Below are 19,727 nucleotides of genomic sequence, written 5' to 3'. Positions count from 1 at the left end.
CAGTTCTTATCTCTACAGGAAAAAGTTTTGAGTGATAACAGATCATGTAGCACTGAAATGACTGCTGGGATTGAAGGACCCATCTGATAGGTTGACATGATGGGTGGTAAGGCTGAGCAAGTCTGATTCTATGGTCGTACATAAACCTAGAATGAAACATGGGAACATAGAGGACTTAAGTAGGAAACTAGCAGTGTGGCAGACAGGTGGCAATGAGAACAAGGAATAGCATACAGTGCAGAGGACAGATGAGGAGTCTAAGCAGTATAGTAAATAATCACAGTTTTGTATGCACAATTGGTTGCTGTGCAGACAAACCAAGTTGTGACCACAAGCAGTGGTACCAGTGAAGTTGAGGAATAGAATGCTACAAGACACACATGGTCACGCGTTAGCAACTCATGGAGGATGTAGGTCTACCAACAGGAGAGTAGCATAGAGGTATTGGTGGAAGGATAGGAAGATGGACATGAACCAGTATGTGTAGAATTATATACAGTGTGCACATAGAGCAGATTTGTGTCGAACAAGAGTACCATTGCAGAGACTACCTGAAGCATTAGCATGGCTTGAATTTCTTTGGATTGATGTTTTAGGTCTTTTTATGAAAATACCTGTAGGGAATAAACAGGTACTTACAATTATAGGTCAGTTTTCAAGATATGTGGCAATGGTCTCAACACCAAACCAAGAGGTAGCAACAGTGGCAGAACTGCAGGTAAACAATTGGATACTGAAGTTCAGGGTACCTGAAATGATAACAACAGACTAGGGAACCAACATTATGTTGGATTAGTTCAAGGAACTGTGTAAGCTGTTATGTGTGAAGAAACTGAGGATGAGTCCTCTGACACCCAAGTTAATGGGAGAACTGAAAGGGTGCACAGAAGCATAGGAAAGATGCTAGGATATTATGTGGATGTGCACCATACCAATTGGGATGTCTAAGGTATGCGGTCTCCACATACAACTCAAAACAGCTCACACACACACGACTGCCGCCATATGAGATGGTACATGGTCATAAAATGCCATTTTGACATGTTGAAAACCAAGAAGGGGAAGACAGGAGATTCGGTTAAGGAGTTTGAAAGGGTCCCAAGAGAAATTTGGAAAGTGTACGCATGACAAATACATGGGCACTGGAAAAGCAAGAGGAAGCACTGAGCCATAAGCAAGAATACCACAACACAAGGTTGGCCAATCAGTGATGTAATTAACTTCATACACTCCAAAAGGGAAGACAAAGAATTTTCTTATGAAATATCAAGGGCCATTTCAAGTCGAGGCAAATAAGTGTCCAGTGAATAGCAAGATTCAGTTGCTGACGAGAAAAACAATTGTGTACATAGGAGTTTGAAACCTTTTCGAGGGAGCCCAGAGGTTAACCCATGAACTGAAGGGACAGACTGGAAAGGGAAACTGGAAAAGGAGGTGCGGAGGTGCAGAGGAGCAGCAAGAGGTTGTATTTAAAGCAACAATAGGAAGCCGCCAGTAGTTTCGAGCAGGGGAAACTCATGACATCAAAAATGTTAGAGTTAGATGGGAGTGGATTATTGGTAAATGGGATTTCATGTTAAATAATTGGCTCTGCTTTCCACCTACCTGCCACAGTTAGGGGGTAACCCTTTTAAGAATTTCACAGCCTGGATTGTATTGGCCTGAGGAACACATAGAAGTGCTCCTCCCTGTGAATCTGACTATGTTAAACCAGACTTTGGGACCCTAGCTAATGCACTCTACAGAAACTCGTTAGCGAGCAGGAGAGGGAAATCTTTCTGGACACAGTGATGCAGTATCTGAGTCTGTACGGAGAGTGTCAGTACTGGAGGGAAACAACATTGATCATTGTCATATCAACTACTGCAGAGATACTCTACTAACTGTAGTCCATGTTTACATGTACAAAAAGCAAAACACAATGTACAAAAAGCAAAACACAAGACAAAGTCCACACCCAGTCACTGTTCAAATTCCAGTCCATTGGATTCCCATAGCCTCAGAGACAGCAGAGGACAAGCTGCAGCTATAAACTGAATTGAGCAGAAAACTAAGGGGCCTAGGATCAGAAGTGTTTAAGGGAACTTATTGGTACAAGTAATCCTGAAAAGTGGAACACAGCCAATTGGGCTAGCCATCAGGATTTGTCATTCTAGTGTGAGAACAGTTTAGTTAAGGCAACACGAGACGCCAAGTCTTGTTAAGAGAGAGCACAACATAGAGCAGTGACCATATTCAATCATACACACAAAGTAGGAAGTGGATTAAGCCAAGCCTGCTTCAGGCAGGTACAGATGTGTCTTACAAAACACAGCAAAGCCATTGTGCAGTACGAGGCAAGCCACCCTGGAAAGGTGCAGAAATAGTCGACACAGCAACACCTAAGAAGAAGTAGGCAGAAGCCTTTCTACACCAGCAACCACAGAAGTGTTTAGTACGCATGCCGCAAGGTGTAGCAAAGTCCAACCAAGCCCAGCCCATGAGCATAAAAATACTGAACCACTTTCGTGCTGCAATATTCTTGTGTTAGTATTGCAGCACTACCACAACAGGGCTGAAACACTTGGGGTACCATCAGAATGCTGTATGGGGTCCACAGTTTGGCCTCGTGTCAGAGCAGGCTGCTCTGATAGGCAAGACAAAGAAGCCACCATGGGGCCCGTCAACCTTGGGACACAAGTGCACCAGCCATAGCATTCCTACAGTGGGTCATGGCTGCCATGGCACTGGAGACATCAGCCATGCCTCAACTGCCACTGCCTTAGCCGCCAAGCCCAGAGGACATCACTGATAGAACCAGTTGTGTTACACCACTGCTTGACCAAGCCATGCTCTATCAGCATTGGGGAATGTCATGCGCACACGCACACACACGAGGGAGATGATTGGCTGCCTCTGCCACAATGGTGCTATTTGAAATGTATTTCAGTGAAGTGCCTCAATAAAAGAATTTTAAAGCACAAAACAAATCTATAAATCTATTAATTCCAGTCCTATTTCATCTGCAACATACATAAAAACAACATCAAAACACTCCTCAGCAACTTCAATATGAAAGTTGAGACGGAAAAGAAATTTAAGAATACTGCAGGTGAATATCCAGCGCACTTAAGAACAAACAGAAATGGAGAAAAACTGATCAATATACGCAAAATGTTACAGTTAAAACTGATGTCCACAATTTTCACAAACTATCAAGAAAAGCCAAAACTTGGATATCTCCAAATCTAAATCTAGTATCGTGTGCCCGTATCTAAGTGGGATATCAAGAAAATTATAACTGTTGAAGTAATCAGAAGTCAGGAATTTGATTCAGATCATTATCTCTCTAAGATTGTAATATGATTTCTTCAACATAAAACAAAAAACACAACCAAGAAAGTAATCAGATACGAATCCATTAAAATTAATATTACAATAGAAAGACAAAAAAATGTAAGCAAAGAAATCAAGACAAAAAAAAAAAAAAAAGGTTGAGTGGCATGATCTCCATGTAAAAATTAATGTAGCAGAACAGAAAACTTTATAATTTGCCAAGAATAAATAGAACACAAGGTGAAATGAAGAGTGTGAAGAAGCACCAGAAAAAAGAGCTCAAAAATGGAGAGGGTCAAATAGAGAACACTTAGAACAATTCAGATAACAAAGAAAATAAATGTCAAACATAATAAAGAAAATCAAAAGAACCTTCAAAAATTCTCATTTTATGGAGATACAAGAAAATTTTGCCAACAATAATACTAGAAATTTTTACCAGACTTTTGAACATGTACTTAATTGGTATCAGGCACCAAGTATTTGTTTCAAAGATCATAATCGCAGCACAGGATTAAATAATAAGATTTGAGGATCTTCAAAAACTGGGAAAAGTCTAAGTTCTAAGGAAAATACTGAGACCTGGAAGTAGTAGTAATGTTGAACACAAATTAAGATCAAATAGAGAGTTCTATTTGGAAATGGGAAAGCTAACTGTTATGAGGAAAAGACAACTGCAGTTTTATTGCCACATATACTGAATCGACAAAACCAGACTAACCAAGGCAGATTTTCAACTTACTAAACAGCTACAAAAGTAAGCCCATATAGTTTACTGAAATTGACAAAGATATGAAAAACTCAGGAAGTCTAATGGATATAATAGGTAACAAAATATCTTTTAAAGAAGCAACACGAAAAGCAAAATTTCAGGAACAAAAGAGGTCTGCAAAAGGAAAAAAAAAAATGGACCCAAGTAGAAAAGGAACGACACTCTCTACAGATGAAAGAAGTCTGGTAGCAACAAAAACTAAACACAAAGAAGGAAAACCAAGATTGATTTATCGTACCCTAAAAAAGTGTTATTCGAATAAATAAATAAAGAAAGAAAAATTGTGAAATACTAGCATTTTTTTATGCTATGCCTTTAAACTATCTAGTTCTAACAGTTAAACTGGACTTTCTAGTAACACCACAAAAATTTGGAGGATGATTTCCCACCAACAGAGCAAGAAATTGATGAAAAACAAAGTAAGTGGTGAAGGCTCCTTTACAGCAAAACTGTTGAAACTGTCAGAACCATAGATTATAAATGTCTACATATGCTTTTTGGGCACATCTGGAAAACTGAAATGATTCCAAAAGAGTGGAATATAGCATTAACTCACTCACCACATAAAAAGGGAGACAAACAAAATGTCAACAAATACAAAGGAGTGTTACTTCTGCCAGTGGCATACAATATAGCATCAAAAATTCTCCAGGACAGAGGTGTAGAAACTTTGCACAAACAACTTCTAACCACCATCATGTCTAATATCCAGACAAAGTATAAAGTGAATGGAATTGCAAAACCTGGAGCTACAATATGAGCAGGGCTAAAAAGCTGTGAAACTGCAGCGAAAAGCACTTTATAACTGTTTCATAATCAGAGAAGGAAATGATGTGTATAAAAATGAAAGTAGCCTTGCAGTAAGAACACTGAAAGAATTTTCAGAAAAAAATTGGCTTGCAAAATTTTCCTTTTTTTTCTCTTTTATATATCCCCCCCCCCCCCCCTTCCCAGGTGTGACTTAATTGAAAACTCTTGTATAAACAGAGAAACTGTTGGAACAAAATGAAAATTGAGGATAATTTGGCTGATTCTAATTCCAAAAGAAAACAAGGATGCATTTGCAGTGTATAAGAAAGAAGCATCTCTGGCTGCATCTCATGAGGAAGAAGTTACATAAGCACCAGCATGTGAAGCATCAGAAGCAACAGTGGAAAATGAAGAAACAGCATAATAATCATCAGTATCAGAAATAGCATAGCAAACCCACACAAAAGGACAAAAATTTTTGGTATTCAGAGGTAGAAAAGAAACACAACAAATAAAGTAATGCACTTAAAACAAAAGTCATATTTAAGAACACTGCATTAAAAAGTTCAATATCGTTAAAAAATCACTGAAGTGTCCATTATTTTCATAATGAATGAAGAAACTGACCACTATGGAAATTAAAGAGCAAGATATGAACTGACTGTGCTATATGAAAATTACCAGAATAATAAAGGACAAGTTGGTTATGAAGCTTACAGGTGCAAGAAGAATTCATATGCTAGTAAGATAAGAGAAGGAAAGGCTAGCCACCAAAATTAAAAATACAAACTACTTCTAACAAATCTAAAACAGTTATATCGACAGGGGAGGAGACATGAGTAACACATCCACAAGTGTGTAATACTTTCAATCAGCACTATATACCTATGATGGATAAACGAGGGTTGGAACATAAATAGTGGCAACTATTTATTCACAACCGATACAAAAGAGTTACATGTTTGCACCTGTTACTGTCCTTCAAAGCAGTCAACAGCACTGTGCAGAACCCGTAGCCAGCGATGTGGAAGGCGTAGTATACCATTAGCACAGTCTGTTCTGTTGGTGGTGCGAATGGAGCAGTCTACTGCTAGTCGAATCTCTGGAACAGTTCTGAAGTGAATGCCACAATGTGGTTCCTTCATCTTCAGAATCAAATCAAAGATACAAGGACTTCAGTCGTACTGCTGTTCATTTTTGGAGCATCACCTGCGACCAGCTTTGCGAAAGAGGCGGTGACACTTTCTGCGCAAACAACCCATCATTTTGCACGACAATGTGCAGGTGCATACAGTGCAAGCTGTGGCTGCTCTGTTCGGTCGATGGGACTGGGAAGCACTGTACCATCCACCATACTCCCCGGACTTAAGTCCTTGTGACTTTGATTTGATTCCAAAGATAAAGTAACCACTTCGTGGCATTCGCTTCAGAACTGTTCCAGAGATTTGACAGGCAGTAGACCGCTCCATTCGCACCATCAACAGAACCAGCTCTGCTAACGGTATACTACACCTCCCACATAACTGGCAATGGGTTCTACACAATGCTGGTGACTACTTTGAAGGACAGTAACAGGTGAAAACATGTAACTCTTTTGTATTGGTTGTGAATAAATAGTTGCCACTATTTAAGTTCCAACCCTCATACTTCTAAAACAAAACATAGAATTAGCACAGAGCATTGGAAGAACCAAATGGGTGGCTGACAGTTTATATCTACTTCTTACAGACAAATTGGAAGTTTCACATATATTAGAGCACTAAAAAATAGAAATAAAGCAGGTTTGGACGACATATCAACAAAAATGTCGTAACACTGCACTAGGTATCTCGGAAAGCCCTCGATATTTTTGATAAATTTAGTAATGAAGGAAGGAATATTCCCAAATTGCTTAAAAAGGAGCAACATTGAGCCTGTCTGTAATAGAAGGATATAAAGGAGATCAAGGAAACTACAGACCCATAACTATCATAACTGTTCTCTCTAAAATAGTGTAAAACAATAAAGACACAATAATAAACTTTCACTGAGAATACGAAAATCTTATACGAAACACAACATGTCTTCAGAAAGGGGAGGTTCACACAGACTGAAGTGCCAGAGTTCATAACAAACATAACTGACGCCCTGGATGATTTAAAAACTACACTGCTATGGTATAAGAGGAAAAGCAGCTGGGAAATACGGAAGCGTCCGATCCCGCCCGTCTGCTTTGACCCATGACGTCACAAATATGGCGAAAACAAACAAAAACACACACACACACACACACACACACACACACACACTTTCCACAAGAAGCCTAATGACACTAACGGGACAAGCGCGGAAAATGGGGTGTTTTGGGTGGGGGGTAAACTAAATATAAACAAATTTAGACGCCTTGCGTAGCTACAACGTGTAAGTGAAGACAGCCATGCATGAATACCCACCCACCTCCCCAAGGGTCTTAACCCCTGCAACCCATAGAAGATAAAGATGCTTCAGTAGCTGATTAGTGTTTTTTGTCTTTAAAAAAAAATGTCACGTGATAGAACGAACAGATCAGAAAGATAAATATAATAAACTAAAACAGAAATTGGAGGAAACAGATAATTAAAATAAATAAGAAGTGTTTTTAAATTTAAAAAAGTATCTCACGAGATAGAACGAACAGATCAGAAAAGTAAATAAAATAAGATAAAACAGAACTGGAGACAGCCACACTCAAACCAGACTCCGCGCCGTCATGACGTCACACACGACAACACCCTTACGTCACGGGTCAAAGCTGACGCGTGGGATCGGACGCTTCTGTCGACCCTTTAGGGGGTATCAGGGGATAACATGACAGCATGTATGTGGCATAGTTGTTTCTTTAGGGAGCTTGAGGCAGTTTTTTGAACAGACTGGAGTTAGTGAATGCGACATAGCAACAGGTTTGTAGTCCAAAAGTCACCAGTTGTTGTCCTCAGCGATCACAGTGAGAAAGGGCAAAACTATGTAGCCTATTATAATGTAAGTTATTTGGGACAAACCGAGTGTAGATCAAAGAACATTATACAACTAGAGCAACAGTCAAGAATTTGACTTCATATTTGGGAGAACTAAATTTGCTCTCTCAAAACACCCTGAACCAGATTTTTTGTGGTTTTTCTAAATCATTTCTGGCAAATGATGAGATGGTTTCTTCTTCATAAAAGCATACCGGTATTTATTCATTCTGGGTATCTGTATATTTTGGTACTTGTGCTTGCATTGTAAATTCACCTCAGTCCAAACTATTTTTTGTCCACTATAATTAGACTCCTGTCTGAAAGCGTTGTATAAAATGAAATCGACTATAAAACATTTCTAGATTTATTAAAATTAGTATTACATTTATAAAAAAGGTAGGTGGCACTTTTGCAAAACTATACTGACTAAACTTAATACTGAGGAAGGTTACCTTCATTCTGTTGAAGAGATGTCCAGCGTCTCTTGTAAAACATTGAATAACGGCATATTGTAGTACACGGACTTGGCCAACGTCAGCTAAAAGTACCAAAACTTTATCTTCATAACACTGTCTCACTTATATTATTTTGAGGGCACCATTATATGATGCTAAATACATCGAAACAGTACATTATTTCGAAACAGTTTTACATAACCAACTGAGTCAGTAACATTCATGATCTAAGTAGTGAGGAAGATGATCTCCGTATCACTGTCTGTTCACGCTACATTACCTACAGAAACTATTGGAAAATTTTGCGTGTCAATAACGCATTATATTTGACACTGCATCGTACCTAACGTCGCAAATACCAGCTTATCACGACTACAGCTTTCTCACCAAACAAAGCTTTGTTAACCTTATGTCCTCATGCAAGTTTCTAGCTTCTACGGCATTTTTTATGACATCTATATTATCTCTCATCACTATTAGCGTCAAAATCCAAAACGTGCGGTCGCAACAATTTTGTTTTATTTTTCATTTCCAAACATCGCAGATGCTCCTTTGCACAGATTACTGCGAAGTGTACACGCTGACGCGGTTTTTTCAAAGCAAGAAGTAAGAAACGGTCTTTGCGCTAACTGACTAAAATGACTAACATCTGATTCATTTCATTCATCACTGTCCGAGTGCTTGACGGCTATTTGTACCTTGGTAAAAATATAGACTTTCGTCGAACATTACTCTCCTAAGCATCGAAAACCGGGAAACAGAAGGTATTAAAATGTCTGCGTTTCACTATTATTATTATTATTATTATTATTACTATTATTACTGTTATTATTATTTAAGTTTTTCATTAGTTCGATCCGAATTGGCCTATTTATTACTATCTATCTTTATTGTCCAATGGCTGTTAAGCGCCTTTTGCTTGCGAGTGAACGTTTTCATATTTGGTACCGATGTAATCGAGCGTGTACGTAAAATAAGCACGATAAGCAGTATAGACGAGAAGCTTTTGGATTGTAATGCTAAGAATAAGTGCCGTATATTGGACATCTACATCGACTAGGAAGCGCTACCCGATCGAACTAGGGAGAGAGCATATAATATTTGTTTCCACAGGAAGTTTTGAACGGGATTGTATCTATACGCCACACATTGTGAAGAATTTCCTCCTATTAGTTGAATAGAATAATTGCAGTTCATTAATAGCAATTACATTTTGCCTCTAATGAAAATAAAGACAAGCTAATGGGACCATGAGTTGCCATTTCTGCTTTGAAGAAGAGATTTCCATAAAATTTGCAATGGAATCCACTTTGGCGACTATCGATAATCAGACTACGCCAGTGACGAGGTATGATCTTTGACTTTAGTCTCTACCGTCGTGTATTAACTTTCACGTGTGCTCATGTTTACATGTTGTGTTTCTTCGTCTATAAAGTGAATTCTGTATCTAAAGTAGTGTCTTCTATATCTCCATCGAGAATAGAGAGCTATAATCCATAGTGGTGCCCTCGAATACGTTTTCGATCGCAATTATCCGTTTCGTTTTGCGCGTTGCAGTTACTCGTTACTGGCCAACAAACAATGGATCGCCCACGGTGTAGTGTTTAGGACCCTGCTTTTCATTCCTACATATTGGACTTTGACTGCGAAGCACAGGCAACGTCGACATTCCAAGTACCAGCTTGAATTGATTATGGATGTGCTAGCCATACCGGCCTTCATACAACGAATCTAACCTCGTCTGCTACACGAGAATTGATCTAACCTCGTTGCGCCACAGCAGGATCCGCATACTACAGCTACAGTCCAGATGGCGGCTACCATGTTCCTTCTGTCGTCCCAGATCACGACAGTTGAAACAGGAATTCATACCACAACCTCTTGTCTCGACACATCTTGTTCACAACAGATGGACAATTATACCAGATTCGTGTTGCAATGTTCCGTTTGGCTTTCCGACTTACCGCCTCGTCCTTCAGCGACCACGGTCGTTCTACCCGCGCCAGTAATTTTCTCATCCGCTCGTGCCGCGTCGTGGAACCTCGGGCGACACACCACATTCTCATCTCACTTCATATGGCACCATCAATCAAGATTTTGCATCATCCACCAGGGAGGTACCCGTGTAGCCATCTACAACGCAGCCTCCTCCACAGCATATGGAAGGTTAACTGTTGGCTATGCAACATGCTCCCACAATCAGATTTCCCAAGCAGCCTCAACTACAAAAGGGAAATCCAAAGACTTGGTTCGCCCTTGTGGACGACCTTCTAGACTTGCATGGAATGCTGGATGATGATGCTCGGTTTATTTTCTTCGTTAGTCACCTACATGATCACACAGATCTTACCAGCAACCTACTACTGGGCCAACAGCACAGCTCAAATGTGCTACAGCAGGGCAAGAATCATTGAACACCTGTCATGTCCACCGGCAGCTGTACATCACAAAATCCACGAAGAACACCTCAGCACAAGATCGCGTTCGCAGCTGTGGAGACACCTATGGGAACAGGTAGGACCTGAAGTCATGCCTGACTTTGCGCTCTGGGCATTATGGCTCGTTAAGCTACCACATGAACTCCAAATGCAACTCCTCTCCCACTCCGCTGAGCCTTTGGACAGCAACTTTCGAATGGCAGACAAGGTGTACAGAATTGTCAGGCAACTACTTCCAACTAAAAATGCTCCAGAAGATGCGAAAGTTGGTAGCAGCAGCACCATTACCCACACTGCACTGATGCACTAGGCTGGTAGAGTTCACGCAAGAGCCGACATGCCACAGCAAAGTAACTCACAGCCACCTAGCAATGGATGCCAGACACTTCCAGCTTCAGATTCCTGCAAACTGACGAGTCATTCTGACTCACTGTCTGGGCAGAGAAGCAAACCACAGTGCAGTACAACAGATGACACAGTTGACAACTGCTTTCCCCCCACCTCTTTCAAACCCAGAATACCCACTCTGCTGGTTCCTCGTCACTTTTGGTAATGCAGCGAGAAACTGTCGCCCTCCCTATGCTTGCAGAAACTCGATGCATACACTGATCTAGGCCCCATGGCTCGCCACACTCCTGCATTATGCCATTTTGGACTACAGTCATCGAATATGGCAGCCACAACATGCATATGACTGTTTGTCTCGGCACAGTACAATAACATGAGTTTTCTCATGGACACTGGAGAGGACACCAGTGTCATCCCATCCTCTTGTACGTTCACTCAGTTAATTCCTGTGAAACTTGCTCTCTGCACAGCTAACAGCTCACACATCAATGTTTGCACCATAGTGGAACTCTGGCTCCAGCTCTCGCTGCAGATGCAGTTCAATTGGACATTTGGCATTGCGGACATCGATAGCCCAGTTCCTGGTATTGACTAGCTAAAAAACTTTGGTCTCTCTCTCAACCTGCAGACAGCATCACTGATTCATCATGCGACAAGAAGTCACATCCCAGGCTCCTTCAGCCCTTCTGCTGCTACATCTTCCTCAAGATCCGATCAGCTTCTCTTAGCTCTATCCGAGTGTTCAATGCTGATGGCTCACCTCACTAACTCATTGTTCAAGCTCACTACTCAATGCACCGAGATCAACGCTGTATGCACGCACAATGCCAAGCTCACAAACCTTACCAGTGACATATTGCAGGAAGTGGACTGTGTTCAACAGACTCAGCCGCTTTGCTGGTTCACAGCCAACACATACCACCAAAATGACCCCTGCAACTGCCACATCCCCTCTGGAGCCTCTGCTTCCACCAGCTAAGGTCAATGCCATCCCTCCTCCAAGTGTTTTGCCTCCTTGTGTCAACTCTTTGCGAGATGATAATTGTGTTCTTTCCTCGCATATTCAAGCTGCACAACTATGTGCTGTCACTAACGATACTTGTCACAGGATAATGATGATGCCCATGCTTTACAAAGCATGATGCCTCAGCCCACCAAAAAATTACATCATGCTAAAGTGGTTATTTATGAGCTTTTAGGTGTGGGCATTGTAAGTAGAGATGGGGCGAACTCGTTGATTCCCGTGAACTACTTCATTCATTTCACTCTTTTCCGTGAAGCGTTGAAATGAAGTAGTTCATTCATGAAGTACGGAAGCCTGGCGAAGTTGCCCAGTTCGCCGCTCAGCCATGGCTACGCTCGCTTCGCCTCGCTCGTACAATAAAGGTTCGTAGTACTTCATAATTTTACCAACAGATGGCCAACTATGCAGTAATGTGCACGCAACGTTTTACGCTCTTACAGTGTCTGAGCTAACTTAAATAGAGCGTGGTCGAAAGGGCCAAAGGAAAGATAAACAGAGAAGCCTGTCACATATAAAGAAGGTATTACATTTAATCTTGCTCGATATTTTCTCATGAAACGCCCAAAAAAGTCTTTATCAGCCAAGTGAAACACTATTTGTTGTATTCATGGACTGAAAAACTAGGGCTACCAACAAAATGCAGTCCAATTTCATGTTCCTTTTAAAATTTAATCCAAAATAGAGTATGTTTACCACTGTCACAAAGTCTATATATCTACGTTAAGTAATTATTCAGAAGTTTTCCTGTAGATTTTATTTTGTTGAGAATAATATAACCCTCCAAATTCAAAACATAAACTGTCACCTGCAGTAATTGGTACGATTTCAGGTAAAATCCCTCTTTCAGTGTTATTAACAAAACTTTTATTTTCATGTCGGCTGTGCGTGCACACACAGCCAGCCTCTTCGTTTGTATCTGTAATATTAATTTGTCCGAAAGCGCTGCTAACGGTAGGCTACCGGTAGACGCGAAGTATAACTGAACTGCACAAATAGTCACGGGTAATGATGTCAGCACTGCAGGAAGCAGCTGACACTGTCTTCCCATCGCCCCTCACCTCCCCAACCCCTCGCAAACCTATAGTTTCCGACAAACGCCGCGCGATTCGTCGACAGGCAGTAGAGGGGGGACTGAAGTGAAGGGAGAATGAGTGACGTAACGCCGATGTAATGGAATGAGGGAGAGGGGAAGAGAGTGAGTGAACTTGAAGAAAGTGTGGAGTGTGTTATCTGTGAAGAGTTTGAAGTACCAGTTCATTGAAATTGAGTGGTTAGTTCACACTTCACTGGAGTGAAGCGTTCATTTGAACGACTCATTCACGAGCTCCCCATCACTAATTGTAAGCTCTTCAGACTGTAACTGGTCTGCTTATATCCAGCTTGTGCTTAAGAAGGATGGTTTGTTTCGGTTGTGTGGTGACTATCAGAAACTCAATGCCCTTATTGTTACGGACAATTACCCCATCCCACACATTCAGGACTTTGTCCAATAGCTTAACAGGGTCTGAGCATTTAGTTTTCTTGACTGTCACAAAGCATAATACCAGATTCCTATGTTTGAAGATGACATCCCCAAAACAGCAATAATTACACTGTTTGGCTTGTTTGAATACTGCTTTATGCCTTATGGCCTGAGAAATGTGGATCAGATTTGGGAAAGGTTCATTGACTCTGTTTTATATATCTTGGCTTATTGCTACACCTATCTTGAGGACATTTCATTTACTCCACCTCTACCAAGGAGCACGAACAACATTTGACACAGGTCCTTAAAGCACTCGCTGACCATAGTGTGGAGATTAACGATGACAGATCACAATTGCACCACACTAGTGTTACCTTTCTTGGTCACACCGTCAGTGCTGAAGGAATCTGTCTGATGTCGGACCGCATTGCATTTGTCAGTGACCTGCCATTACCAGAGATCTACCAAGATCTGCTACTGTTCTTCAGAATGGTAATTTTTTTGTGGCGGCATATGCCTCACACTGCTTCTTTCCAGGTCCTGTGGATGGATGCCTTGACAGGCAAGAACACTTCTGAGACATGGAAGATATGATGATCGGATGAAATGATTGAAGTGTTCAGTGCACTTAAGACTGCACTTTTGAACACTACCATCTTAACACTTCAATTGGTGCAGTTCTACAACAGCATGTTGGTGGTACAAAACAGTCCCTTTGGTTTCTCTAGACGAAACTCACTGCTTCTCAATGCAAGTCGTCAGCTTTCCACTGTGAATTACTCGCAGGTTACAAGGTCTTATGGTAAATCAGCGATGACACTGAAGGGCGCGAAGTTACGATTTTTGCATATCATAAACCACTCACTGACATTCAGTGCATATGCGTGGCAGATAACATGGTTGTGGGTTGTCTATCACGAGTGAATTCCATCACTTCTCCACTGGACTTGGATGAACTGGCCCATCTCCAAGTGGACGATGCAGGACTTCAAAATCTTCTACAGGACCTTAACTCGGCACTGACCTTTGTTTTCCACTGCTTTTCCCCCGCACACCCAGGCATCAAGGCTACATCTGCCTCATTATGGAATTTTTTTGTTTGATCCAGCATGGAGAGTAATTACTGCTTCACTGTTCATGCATTCATTCCATGTCAACAAAACAAAGTCAGCCAGCATACTCAACGTTCACTGGGTAAAGTCGACATACCATGCTCCTCGACATCGTGGGCTGCCTCCTCTCATCCAGGAGGTTCAGATATATCCTTTTTGCCACAGATCAGGTAACAATATAGACAGAGGTCGTGCCTCTTTCAGACATGGTTTCTGATTCAGTTGTGTGTACTTTTGCTTCTGCCTGGATTTCACACTGTGGATGTCCTTCTTCCATCACTACCAATCAGGGATGCCAGTTCGAGTCTCCACTCTTCGCCAGATTATGTACCTTGTGTGGTGTTTACTGTTTCCATACCACTGCATACCACCTGCAGAGCAGCGGACTAGTTGGACATTGGCACTGTACACTTGAAACAGCTATCATGTGCCAGGTGGCTTGTGGTCAGAGCCCTTGCTGTATGTCATACTCGTCATCTGCCCAGCTCACAATGACAATCGAAATGCCTCTCTCACTGATATCCTCTGTGGTGAGTTTCTAGTGCTACCTACAGAGTTCATCAAGGACACTGGACTCCCATCTCGGGATGAGCTTCCTGCTCTAGTCAAGCATGCCCACTCACACATCGCTACTGTACACACACAAGCCCTGCATCCTCACACACTGCCGAAAGTGTTCATACATAGCGATATGGCACATTGTAACTTCATTATGCTACAAGATGCAGTGCAGGCAGCTGTCCAACCTCCATACTCCACTCTGCATAGGGTACTAAGCCGTGCAAGGAACACAATTGAAATCCTTCTTAATGGGAAACATAAAGCCGTTTCTGTTAACAGGGTTAAATCAGCTTGGACACTGACGAGTACCCTTGTCTGAACACAGATTCAACTCTGGAGCACACACATCACCATGTTCTTGCTGCAAGCAATGACGATTCTATTCAATCTTCTGCCCCTTCCAGTGCACGACATGACCCTAGTGAGTAGTAGTGCAACAGGGACACCACCGTACTTTGCATTATTGCCAAATTTATTCAAGATTATTGCAAGGCAGGAAGTTAAAACTAACCCCACGCTCCTCCCCACCCCCATTTGGAAATTGACAGGAAAAGGACTCTGTCTCTGCTGTGCTGCAGGATCAGATGGGTGTATGTCTTTATTTTGTATGCAGTGCGGTATATGGTTTATTTAAACTATTTGCGTTGCTATTGATTGAGCACTAGACAGCAGCTCCATCCAGTGTGTTCACCTTGAGGTCCAGAGGCCAACTGACCTAGTTCACAACACCACCACCAGAGGGCACTGATGACTTTCCTCTCTCCCCCTCGTGTGACATAAACCAAAATGGCGGGAATTCGCTCAGTCTGTGTCTATCTGCTGGACTGGGAGGATATCACAACTGTTGGCTAATATTCCATGCACAAGGCAGTGTTCAAACAATTTGTTTAAGAATAATTCTTATTTATTTCTGAAATTGTAATACACCTCGAAATTGATGCTGTTGTTTTAAACCATTCAGACGATGTTAAACACTTGTGGTACTTTTTTTATTCTGATAGTGAAAGGAACCACATAGTTACACTGTCACAGATCATGTTAAACACACCTGAAAAACTTCCTTGTGTGATCTCCGTGCTCTCGGCCGCTCTACACAAGCCACCAGCAACTGCATGGTGGCCATGCTAAGCACATCCTGTTATGCTGGAAATACCCACAGCCTTCCTCATCCCTGGCGCACATTCATTCTTTGTGGCACACAGATACCCTTGTCACTGAACACGAACTGCCTCGTGAGTTATTAAATCTGGTGTTTAAGCAATGTGCGGAATATTTTCACACACTTATCTTGAAGATCTCACAGGAACTAAATGTACCACTCCACAATAAGAGAGAGAGCTTTACAGATGATGCAAGCATATTTAAACAATTTGCATTGTAGTTATGTGTTTTATTCCGAGGAATACCGTCAGACTTGAACATTGACTCTAAAAAGATCACAGCACACTTGTGAAACCTCCCAGCCTTCCTCCCTGAGTCACTTCAAGCGCTTTTGTGGGAAACATCACATCCTTCCTTTGTCCTTGAGCACAAGCTGATTCAGGAGTTATTGAATCCAACAGAATATATCTTTAAATAAACTTTCAAAAAGATTGCTGCACAGTAGTTTGCCTCAGTTTTGCGATGTTTACCACCTCAATTGAACACAGGCTCTAAAAAGATTGCGACACATTTGTGAAACCTCCCAGACTTCCTTCCTGAGACACTTATGCGCGCTTTTGTGGAAACACCACATCCTTCCCTTGTCCTCCAACACAAGCTGCTTCAGGAGATATTATATCCAATTGAATGTGTCTTTAAATAAACTTTCAAAAAGATTGCTGCACAGTACTTTGCTTCAAGCTGTGTCATAAATAAATCGTCAAACAATTTGCTGGGATGACTTTCACAAATTGAATATATATCTCCACTGTAGGCAGTTTTAATTACAACTACAGATCGACACTTCTATGGAATATTTCCATGTATAAACAAATTAGATAAAGTGTTTGAAGCCTCAGTACATTTGCAAAAGATCGAAACTGGACTGAAATATTTGTGTGCATAAACAAATTGGGTAAATTATTTGACCTCTCAGTATATTTGCACGTGCAACAGAAATAATGTGTGTAAAAAAAGGAATGCAAATACATTCGAAAATACATCATGCAGGAATATTGTTTATATATTGAAACTAAGATAAATAAGCGCAAATACACCATGTGAAAACTTTGGAGATGATCCTACATCATGTAAAATTTTTTGTTAAATACATTATCAAAGTAGTTTGCTACATGTGGCATGGTTGTAACCCAGGACTCGCGAAGTGGCATGTCTGTCGGCGGTTGCAGCTCGCCATAGAGTGAACCGGCGACTGGTAGCGGGGGACACTCCAACTGCATCAATGAGTGCATCCAGCATGAAGAACAGATTGGTGGAACGAGTTGGTATTTCCAGAACCCCACATTCAAAAGTGCGTGGAATCTGTGGCTGTCAGACCAGCATCAATTTGTTCTGCGTGCTCAGACCAGCATTCATCTCATCAGTAGGTAGGGGGGGGGGGGATGAACTCCTATTGGCTCCTGAAAATATTGTTCTGGGCTTTCCATCAACCACCCTTCCTGACTGATTCCTGCCCTACCCCTTCCACACCCAGTCTCATTTTGCCAGTGTCAGTTGGCCAGTGCAGTTGCTCCTTAGTTGTGTGTGTCAGTTTGTTGAAAATGAAGCGTTCAGCAACAACGACTACCATCAGTGTGGGCAGAAAATGACATAGAATTGTAGAAGAAGAAGAAGAAGAAGAATATGGATTGCCACATACGTAAATAATTTTGTTTGTTTGTAAATATGTGGTTATTGTGTAGAAATCAGGAAAAAAAATTAGTGTGTTAAAAAATTCTCATCAGTAATTCAGTTTCGTTTCCTTGTTTTACAATGCAACTCCAGGATTTTATCCTAGATTGCAAGGGGCAGATAGGAGGAGGAAGAGGGCGCTAGGCCACAGGGAACTCTCCCTGTTGAGGTCCAGCCTCCTTTGGAAAGCCTGCAACTAGAACTGCTATGTGAGTATTAAAAAATTTAATGGTGGTAGTAATCTGTTTTCATATCGTTGGTTTATTTCTTATTTCATGCTTGTTCTTGTTATAGCTCACATGGTGAAAATGCTGCTTGAGCTGGAGACAATGCTGGAAGCTGAAAAAATACACCACCCACACACTGTCGAACAGCCTCCAGCAGCAAATACACAGCACCAACAGTCACATAAGTATAGAAAAAAAGAGATATTTGTGTAGTAGTAGCTCTGTAATTAAATGTTTCATCTTGTTGCAGCAAAAATTCTAGCGGGATTAGACCTCCTAGACAGGCCGCTGGAGGCTGTTCACCAACTGCAGCAGCAGTCTTCAGCACCCAGTGAGACAGCAGAGCAGTTTTGTAAGTGAGAAAAAATAATTCTGCCTTTTGTTATTTGCATCTGTAGTATAGAATATTTTTCTTTTTCTCTAACAAATCTGTGTATATATATATATCTTTTTGTTGTTGTCATTGTTGTAGGTGAGATGGATCGGAGGCATCATATTAACCCTGACAAGGATGAGAAACCTGAATGGGTCAGGGAAATGGCTCTAGATGAAAAGCTGCAAAGGCAGGGTGACCTGGCCCTTTTAGAGGAGGATAGCTTCCCTGAAGGGGTGGTAGAGATACCTGATAATGCCGATGAAATGTTCATGCTATGGACCCTGAGCGTGAAATGTAATTATTAACTCTACTTATATAACAATGCAGTCTGTATTCTTTCTTTTTTTTTCTTACAGCAGCAGCAAGCAATGTCTGGAACATTGTACTTAATTTTTTTCGTTATTCTCTCTCTTCTACACTGGCTACATCTGCACAGCTGCAGCAGAGCGTGATGTAGGTAGCAGTGGGGGCTAAACCTACCTAATCAAAGTGGCATCTGGTGAACCATGCTGTACTGGCAAAAACACAGCTAGTCGCCATGTATACCGAGCGAGGTGGCGCAGTGGTTAGCACACTGGACTCGCATTCGGGAGGATGACGGTTCAATCCCGTCTCCGGCCATCCTGATTTAGGTTTTCCGTGATTTCCCTAAATCGTTTCAGGCAAATGCCAGGATGGTTCCTTTAAAAGGGCATGGCCGATTTCCTTCCCAATCCTTCCCTCACCCGAGCTTGCGCTCCGTCTCTAATGACCTCGTTGTCGACGGGACGTTAAACACTAACCACCACCACCACCACTAGTCGCCATGTGAGAGGCCACAGCCAACACCTTGTCTGCCACAGTCATCCCAGCACCGCATCTGTGCATTTAACAATAAGCTACCACCTGTCAGGTTAGTGTGTCAGGCCTACAGCAGCATCAGCATTGAAGCTGTTGCTACAGCCAGGCGGTTCCCACTGGCCTGACCCAATAGATCCTCCTCAGTCATGGCGGCCAGTGTGGCCGAGCGGTTCTAGGCGCTACAGTCTGGAACCGTGTGACTGCCACGTTCGCAGGTTCAAATTCTGCCTCGGGCAT

At 41.7% G+C, this 19,727-nt stretch overlaps 1 protein-coding gene across 1 annotated transcript in view; it reads right to left on the bottom strand.

Moving 5' to 3' along the window:
• The window catches only part of LOC124555296 (DNA fragmentation factor subunit beta), a 137,634-nt gene extending 128,817 nt beyond the window's left edge, over positions 1-8,817 (bottom strand). Inside the window, exon 1 of the mRNA XM_047129167.1 lies at positions 8,265-8,817. Coding sequence (XP_046985123.1) covers positions 8,265-8,270 — 6 coding nt within the window. The 5' untranslated portion in view covers positions 8,271-8,817. The remainder of the gene's footprint in view (positions 1-8,264) is intronic.
• Between the last annotated feature and the right edge of the window lie 10,910 nt (positions 8,818-19,727).

The sequence above is a fragment of the Schistocerca americana genome, chromosome X (genome assembly GCF_021461395.2).
Source record: "Schistocerca americana isolate TAMUIC-IGC-003095 chromosome X, iqSchAmer2.1, whole genome shotgun sequence".
NCBI classification, from domain to species: Eukaryota; Metazoa; Arthropoda; class Insecta; order Orthoptera; family Acrididae; genus Schistocerca; species Schistocerca americana.
Note: the sequence above shows the minus strand (reverse complement) of the source record. Positions and strands in the feature narration are given on the sequence as shown.